This window comes from Ipomoea triloba, chromosome 14 (assembly GCF_003576645.1).
Source record: "Ipomoea triloba cultivar NCNSP0323 chromosome 14, ASM357664v1".
NCBI lineage: Eukaryota > Viridiplantae > Streptophyta > Magnoliopsida > Solanales > Convolvulaceae > Ipomoea > Ipomoea triloba.
This window is the reverse complement of record NC_044929.1, coordinates 12,305,862-12,315,483: the sequence shown is the minus strand read 5'-3', so window position 1 is coordinate 12,315,483 and position 9,622 is coordinate 12,305,862. Positions and strand designations below refer to the sequence as shown.

General features: G+C 35.1%; 1 protein-coding gene across 1 annotated transcript; it reads left to right on the top strand.

The window, feature by feature from the left end:
- The first annotated feature begins 8,278 nt into the window (after positions 1–8,278).
- On the top strand, positions 8,279–9,622 carry LOC116005303 (agmatine coumaroyltransferase-2-like). The gene has a single exon (XM_031245572.1). The coding sequence runs from the start codon at positions 8,300–8,302 to the stop codon at positions 9,620–9,622; it is 1,323 nt and encodes a 440-aa protein (XP_031101432.1). The 5' UTR covers positions 8,279–8,299.

The window sequence follows — 9,622 nt, the reverse complement described above, 5'->3', positions numbered from 1 at the left end:
ATAAGGTTATTCATGGATCGTTTAGTATACAAGTTAAAGCTTTTATGAATGTTTTAGTATTAAATTGCATTAGAATGCTTTATATTGTCTTTAGTACCCGTTCCACACTTTACCGATTGTTTTGTAGGTAAAATGAAGTGTTTAAAGACAGGAAATGGCGATATTTCGGAGAAGAATTCACAAACCGAAGTTGGAAGGCAAAATAGGCCTTGGACGCGTCCAAGTCGGCGTCCGCAAAAAATGCCCGCAGAAGTTCGAAAATCAGAGCAAACTTCAGAGAGGTCTCTGATGGACGCCGGGGCGGACGCGCGCGTCCACCCCGCGTCCATCAGAGGGCCAAAAAAGTCCTGCGGCCGTAAATTAGCGCACAGTCAGGCGGACACGGGGCGGACGCCCGCGTCCGCCTCGCATCCGGTCGCGCGCTGTACCGCGCTCGACTGGACGCGAGGCCGGACGCACGTCCGGCCCGCGTCCAGCGGTTCGGCCAGTCCATTTTGAGCGCAATTTTTCGGTTAAAAACAGAGTTTTCCTCTGGTTTTTCATTCCGGATCCTTCACATTTCAATTTTAGATCAGTTTAGAATATTTCTCTCTCTAGGATTAGCCTAGAGAGATCTCCCCCAATTCACTCCACATTCCCAATTCACTCCACATTGCAATTCATTAGTTTAGATTAGAATTAGAGAAGAATTCCATTGTTGCAAGATTGTGATCTACATTCAAGTTCAAGATTAAAGTTCAATTTCAAGTTCAAGTTCAAATTCAAAGTTCAATTCCTAGCTAAGTCTTCCTTTTAATTTCTTGTCATTACTTTTACCTTTTGCTATTTCAATTCCAAGTATGATTAAATAGATCTTTGTGGATTTGGATTGAGCAATGTTGTATGGATATTCTTGAGCTTTGAATTGATCAATTAGGTTTTGCAATTGCTTTGATTATGAGTTTGATTGTGTGAATGGTGATCTTCTTTGACTCTTGTGTGGGAATAATCAACCTATATGAGAGATGTTTGGAGAAGGGGTCTCACTTACGAGAGTAAGGTTACTCCTTAGCCTAGCCTAACACGTTTCCCTCTCACCTTTGAGAAAAGGGAGAAGTGGGAGATAAGAGGCACATAACGTGTTTGACAAAATGCCTCTCCTAGCCTAGTGATCACAAGGATGACATTACGGTCTAAGGAGTGAGTCCATTGACCACGAAAGTGGCGGTGGTGTTGGTGACCTTGTCTCATTTTCGTTATCTAAGTGTTGCTAGCCTAGTATCTTAGGAAATCAAGGATACCTATATGAGTTGCAAGATCCAAATCCTCCTTCCCAATTGATTGTTTCCTTTGTTTGTTCCTTATTTTTATGATGTTTCATGTGCATTTTCTTACTATGTTTGGGTTAGCTTTCAAACATTAAACACTCTTGTGCTTAATCCCCTTACCGCTCAAATTTCCTCCTTGCCGTCCTTTGAGAACGATACTCGGAAATCTTTCTGTTTTACCACCTATTACTTTCCATCCACCGCGAAAACTACACTCATCAGTAACCTATCAAATTGCCTCATTAAACTTTCTTTTGGATGTTTGACTTTTGAGAATAATGATAATAATAAGATTAATATCACAATACTTGGTCCCTTTTCACTTTCTTTATGAAGTTTGAATTTTGGGATAGATGCAATCATTTCAATCTTTTATTAACACAGTAATCATTTTGTAATTAGTAAGGTTAGTTGAACTTATAATATGGTTGGTGAATATTTTTATATATCTAGACTAGTCTAGTGGTACAGCGTATTCGAGGAATATACTAGGATATATCCGTCGACTACCACGACATCGCCGTACTAAGTCATATATAGCATTCAAATGATCATCACTGCAATTAGGTGGAAAGTCTGTACTGTGAAATTGACTGCACTCATTTTGTCAAACTATTTACACCACCAGAAACGGTATATTTTGTCTTCCCCAAGAAATTTTAAGACTACTTCTTGTAAGAACAAATAATAAAAGGTCAAAAGTATGAGTCCACTAAACTCCACTATGACCTTAAATCAGGGATACACTAACACCTAAATTAGGGATCCACTAATTTATGTTTTGTTCTTATTCAGAAAGTGGTGCAAATAATTAAGAATAGGAAAATTTTCATGATTAGTGCATTGATGGAATGCAACTATATAAAGGCCATCAAAATCCCCCTCACTGCTTGACATACAGTCTTATACACCATCTGAGAGAGTTGAGTCAAGTGAGAGAAAAATAATTAGGAAGCTCAAGCAAAGGCAGCAGCACAGTTCAGTCAGGCAATCAAACAAACAACTATGGCTGGAGGTTAGATCCTATATATTTCATATACTTCAGTTTTAATTCTTACACTTCTCACATATAAATGGTACGGAGTATAATAATATCATGGCCGGAAAAAAGTTTGGTCGGACCATTTCTCTTTTTGGCGACCCAGAAGATACAGAATTAAGAAAAGAAAGAAAAAACTTTAATTTACAGAAAAATTTAAATTTTTTTATCTGAACATGCGTGTTGGTTGTCCTTAGGCAATAGAGAATCACAAAGAGAGAAATCAATTGCAATTGTCCATAACTGATTAGGTCTAATTAATAAATTCAACTCCCATGCACAAAGAACCGAACTTGATCACAATAACATTTGCAACAGCCAATACCTATATATATCCATTCAGGTATAGCATCAAGAATATGTAAATCAAGAGTGTTCGGCCATAGGACAGTATACTTGGTAATCACAAGGTTTTAATAAGTTCAACTCTCTGTGGAAGCTATTTATTGATATTTTTGATTTGAGCCGGCAGTTATGAACAACATAGACTAATTTACTTCATTATGATTTTTTATTGACTAGATCGAGTCACAAGATAAAATTTACACAAAACGCAATTTTAAATAGCAGTTGCGAGTTTTTTCATAAATAAAAAAATGTCCAATCATATGCTATGACTTGAAACTAATTACAGTAATTTGTACATCCGTTTACTTTCATATTAAATATGTTGAACGGAACAAACTCATTTTATTTAAACATGTCGTCGAATTCCCTCAATTTGTAGGAAGATCATACCACTAAAGGGCCGGGGGGTTATTAGGAGGGTCAACTGACCCCCTCTCGCCTCTCGATCACATCCATCTTTCCATTTTTATATTATATTACTTACTATTCTATAACTCGGTACAAACTATATATAAATCAGATGAATATTTCAAGACAAGAAAATGTCATATTCTATGAATATGTACTTAATTATTTTTGTGTTGTGAATCGGGTCACGTCTTGGTTACCAACAACCAGCAAGTACGCAAGAATCGCCGCGCTCCAAGTAGATGATTATCCCTTTGTGGCGGCCAGAGGCCACACACACGGAAAAATGTAGAAGGTCAATGGAGAGCGCCACTAGCAAGTCATGCAGCCACCTACTTTTGGAAGAATAATTATATTCCTTCTAAAATGTTGATCTTATAGAGTAATGGTTTCAAAAAAATCTTAGAGAGTAATAAACACAATTATATTCCGTCAAATACAAGTTATAATGTTACAAAATCTTAAAAGTTTCTAAAATCTTATACCGTGTTCTATATTCAACTTAATTTGGGACCGTTGATAAATAAACTGTTAATATAATTATAATGTCAGATGATTGGCTCTTGTATGCATGTATCATGTCCAAGAATTCTTAACTGAATCTTATTATACGCTGAATAAAAGTGAAACTGGAAAGGCGTAACTCAAGGCCAATATATATTAGTCTCATAGTGGTAGGAGACGCAAGCCAAATTTGGATTAGTCGCATAGTAGTGGGTAGGGCTGTTAACGAACCGAACATAAACGAACGGAGGTTGTTCGTGTTCGTTTGTTAAAAATTTTGGAGTGTTTATGTTCGTGTTCGTTTGTTAAGCGTTCATTAGTGTTTGTTAACTTTCACAAACATGTTCACGAAGGTGTTCGTTAACGTTAACGAACACGAACATGTTTGTTAACGTTAACAAACACGTTCACGAACATGTTCGACGTTCATGAAAAGGTTCGTGAACACTTAATTACCAAACACATGCACATGTTCATGAACACATGCAATTCGTTCGTGAACAAGACATAATCTACGTTCTCGAACAATAACCAAACAAACAACACAATTATATATGTTTGTGAACATGTTCGCGAATATTATTAAACGAACACTTAACGAGCTTATTCGCGAACATTACTAAAAGAACATAAACGAGTTTGTTCGCGAACATTACTAAACGAACACAAACGAGCTTGTTTACAATATCTTAGCAAACGAGTTTACCACTGTTCAGACTCTGTTCATTTACCTTAATAAACGAACACAAACGAACGTTTAACGAACACGAGTAGTTTGTCGAAAGCTCTGTTCACTAACACCACTCGTAGTGGGATGACTTGAACAAAATTTGAATTAGTCTCACAGTGCTAGAGATATTAATTAAATGTTGCGTGTGTCCAAAAAAAACATATATGTATCTTGTTTAGTAGTATGGAGACTCGAACTCGACGCTTTTTAAAATCTATGATTCCAAATTAAAGAATATACTTCGTAACCTTTATTTCAACTAACAATTTTAATGACTAGTGATATTGTATATATATTATACTGTATATAGGAAAATGCTTATTCCCCCTATATTTAACACTCACAAACTTGCTATTCCCTTATATGTGGCAAATCATGATAGGTTTGTTTTTTCCTTTTGTCTTTTGTTTATTTTAAATCTCAAGATATTAATTAACTCAAGGTATTGTCCTTACATTATAATGCAATGACATCAAGCATTGCCATTTTATATATTTCATCCCAAACAAACTTTAATGGTATAGTATACAAATTAGAAAATTGTTATTATTATAGGAATTGGTAAACTAAAATTCATATGAGTAAGATTCTCCTCAGCATGAGAAGAGTTGACAAATTAATGTGTTGGGCTTCTAGTATGCAAGAAGAAGAAACCTTCCATGTTTGGCATGCTTTGTTTACTTGTTTTTTTCAATTGATTACTTTATATACTTTATGCATTGTGTAAGGTAAAGCACATATATAATCCAACTAACTTATTGCGTACTTATCTAAAGTAGACGTGTTCATGTGATATGATATGAACTTTGAATTTTAATAAAATAATAATTTTAAAAAAATATATAATAAATGTAGGTGTATGGTAATAGTAATGGGGTTATTAAATCATGACGGAATTATATAACAGTGTAATCATAGTTTGTCAAATACAAAAAATATAGACATAAATTAGCTTGACACCCATTCTGTTTTTAGATACATTAATTTTGAATTTGACAAGAACAACAATTTTCATAATTATATTATATAGTATATGAAGTGAATTTGAACTTGAAATTCTGGTTTAGACAAAAGATTATAAGAGCATCCTTATCAATGAGGTTTTTTTTTTTTTTTTTTTTTTTTTTTTTTTTTTTTGAGATTTTGAAAAGTTTTTGTAAGTGAGATTAGGAAAGAGAAAATGTGAGAAAAGAAAAAAAATTAAACAAATTTGATTTTTTTAAAAAAAACACTGTGGTGAATTAATTTTTTGGACTCTCTACGTACCAAGAACAAGCTATTGCAGAAGTTTCATTTTTTTTTTCTCTTTCCTTGCATCTCTCTCTTCCAACAAGACATCTAATGTACTAATAACCCCAAATTATTCACTGCTATGGATGCTCTAAGTGTCAACTCGAGGGTTAGTGGAGTTAAGCGAATTCGGAAAGGAGAATTTATCTTCCAACAAACCTAGCTTACCAAGCAACCTTTTTTAGATCGCCCTTCTGCAACGCCAATCATTGACTCACAACAGGAACTTTAATAAGGCCTTCCTCAATAGTTAAACTTAGGAGTAGTTTTTGAGGATCGGAGTTTTTGTAAGTGTATTAAGAAAGAGAAAATGGGGTGGAGGAAAAAAAAACAACGCAAAAAAAAAAAAAAAAACAAAACAAAACAGAAAAAACTAGACAAAAGAAAAGAAGGAATTGCGCGCCCGCCTGAGCGTGAGAACTGCGTCTCACGCACTGTGAAGCACAATTCTCTTTCTCACAGGGGGGCCACCATGCTCTGCCAAAAACTCAAATTAACATGAGAAATAAAAAATCATAAAACAACCATTTCCCATTAGTTAAAATCCTAAGCACTAGTTTTTAGCATTGAAAAAACTCTAACAAAACTTGCTAATGGTGATGGCCTAAATAGGCATCCAAGTTTGAGTCAGTCTCAAATGATTGATTCAATAAGTGAATTAAAATAAAATTTAAGTGTCACATCACTACTTGTTAAAAGATAGATGTCAAATTGTATAAAATTTAGTTAGTGTATGCGGCAAATTATTGTGTGGACCATTGTCTACACAAAGTTATGTGAAGCATAACAAAATGTACATTTTTAATATGCTAAAAGTATATTATTTGTGTATTGAATATACATTATACAAAATAATATATTTTTAGTACTCAAATAATATATTTTTTTTTAATGTAATGCATATTTTTAATATACTAAAAATACATTATTTGTATGTTAAATAGACATTATTTGATAGTATGATTCACACAGTTTTATGGACCATGGTCCATACGATCATGATTGAGTATATGTATACCATTTTGGTGCATCCATGGCCGTCGTAGATTAGAAAAGTCAGTACGGGTCGGATAATGGACTGGAGAAGTTACTAGATTATATATGCAGCTTGCACTTCTGTCAAGATTATGAGAAATTCAATTTGGACTTGGTTAGTTGTTTCAGTCAACATTTCTAGAGAATTGAATTGGGTAGATGTGGTGATATCCGTGAAGTTTAGTCGAGATTATTTGATATAGAAACATTTTTGTTATGGGGAGTTGGAAAGATTAAGTTTAGCATTTTGTCATCAAAATGTAATGTTAGGCTGGTTAGTAAATACTGGGAAGGGTAAATTAAAAAAAAAATGCCTACATCTTTGATATTAGTTATAATTTCTGTCATAATGATAAATATTTGATTGATAGACTACTTATCCAACTAATTACTCCGTAATTGATTGATTACTTATCTAAAGTGTTTCATGTGAAATGATATGAAATTTGAAGTTTATCACTTTATCCGTTCACCCGTGACCAAGAATGGAGGGAAGTTGTTGCTTGAAGAAGATGATGGTAATGGTGAGACGGTTTTATACAAGTGTGACTCTTTAATTATTATTATATCTCCGTCGCATTTTGTTTGTTTAATTCGGTTAACGAGATTCGCCTGAAGTTATTTTTAACTCAATGTTTCATAATATTAAGTTTAGTATTAGTATATAAAGTTTATATATTTCGAAACTATATTAAAAGTACTATTAAATGCAAACAACCAATTTTAAAAATAATTAAAATTATTAAAAAAAAATAATAAATAAATAGTTGATTTGACCAATAAATAATAAACAAAACATGCAAAATGGGACAAATGAAGTATTATTTTTTTATAAGCTAATATTTATAAAGTCAACCTATCATTTCAAAAATGTTATGAATGAATTCAACAATTATTAGTAGTTATAATATGCACATTGTGTAACTAAACTATTGTCCAATATGAAAATTGAATAGTAAATAAGTCTATCGCCAGACTAGTGCCTACCGCTAAGCGCTGCAACCCATGCCACAAAGTCACGAATTTATTTTGTCATACTTACATAGCTTAGCACCAATTTTTAGTGATAATATGATAGACTTAGACCTCCGACATATACCTAAGCGAAATGTTTCTATATAAAATTTTATCAACTAAAATTTACTGATATCCCCACACTTATTTAATTTGTAATAGTGGCTACTAATTTTCTCTTGATACTTGAAAAAGATAACTTATAACAACAAATTTAAACTTCATTCTTAATTAACCACTGGATTAACGCATGCTAGCTTGTTAATGAGGACTTAGCTTCATGGATTACTTAATAGATTATAATGAAACTGGAGGGAGTCATAAATGACAGCTATAGAGTTAGACAGATGTTTTCCGACATTATAAATTGTTTTTATTAATTAATTACTACTGGTATATATATTTTTTCTAAAGTCAATTCCTAATCCCTAAATATAATAATTTAATTTGTGAATTATACCAACAACACGAACTAACATATGCATGAACCCATAGTACAATTCTGCACGATTTCTTCTATATAAATACCCCAACCTACATTCCCATCATATCCACAAAAACTCAGATCAACCTAAATCTAGTTTGCTTTCTTCATACATTTTGAAGAAAATCAGAGGAAAAACCATGAACGTTAAGATAGAAAGCAAGAGAATCGTCAAGCCTTTGTATGAAGGCAATCCTCCATTGACGACAAGCCATGTCCCTCTTAGTGTGTTTGATAAGGTCACCTTTGATGCTCATATTGCTATTATTTATGCGTATCGGCCACCCACCCCTCCAAATAGCACCATCTTGTTGGGGCTCAGAAAAACGCTTGCAGTATATAGGGAGTGGGCGGGGAGATTGGAAAAAGACGAGAAGGGTAACCCAATTATTTTGTTGAATGACAAAGGTGTGAAGTTTGTAGAGGCATCAAGCGACACTACCCTTGACAAGATAATGCCTTTAAAGCCATCTGCGTCATTGCTCAACCTTCACCCTAGCCTTAACGGGGTGGTCGAGCTTATCCAAGTCCAGCTAACGCGTTTCAAGTGCGGTTCTCTAGTGATTGGGTTCACCTCTCACCACCTCATTGCTGATGGTCACTCCACCAGTGATTTCTTAATTGCATGGGGCAAAATGTGCCGTGGCATCACGATTCAGCCCTTACCATTAAATGACCGCACTATTTTTGTCCCGAGAAATCCGCCCAAAATTGAGTACAACCACGTCGGAGCCGAATACATGCCGAAACAAATAATGAAAAACGACCCTTTCCAAAACAACAACGACATGAATTTCTTGGAAGACATCGTGGTTCACAAAGTCCACTTCACCTTCGACTTCCTAGCTAAGCTCAAGGCCAAGGCCTCTGCCATGAACGATGGCGCCAGGCCATACAGCACCTTCGAAAGCCTCGTGGCGCATCTATGGCGGGCCATAACCAAGGCAAGAAACCTCGGAGGCTTCGAAACTACCCACATTAGAATCTCTGTTGACGGTCGTGCACGCCTTAACCCCAAAATCCCCAACGAATACTTCGGCAACTTAGTCCTCTGGGCATTCCCAACCGCCAAGGTTAAAGACTTGTTGCGCGAGCCTCTTCCATACGCAGCTAAGCTCATCCACGACGCCGTTTCGAAGGTCAACAACAACTACTTCAGATCGTTCATAGATTTCGCGAATTCCAAGGTGGTTACCGAGAAAGACGGCCTTGTTCCAACCGCTGACATGGATAAGCACATTCTTTGCCCTAACCTGGAAGTTGATAGCTGGCTAAGGTTCCCATTCTACGACTTAGATTTTGGAACTGGGTGTCCATACATCTTCATGCCGACATTTTTCCCGACAGAAGGGATGATGTTTCTCCTTCCTTCTTTCATTGGAGATGGAAGCATTGATGCTTTTATTCCTTTGTTCCAAGACAACTTGGCTACCTTCCAGCACAATTGTTATTCTCTTGACTAA

Bases quoted from the DNA above. Each gene is read 5' to 3' on its own strand.
- LOC116005303 (XM_031245572.1), top strand. From the start codon at position 8,300: ATGAACGTTAAGATAGAAAGCAAGAGAATCGTCAAGCCTTTGTATGAA.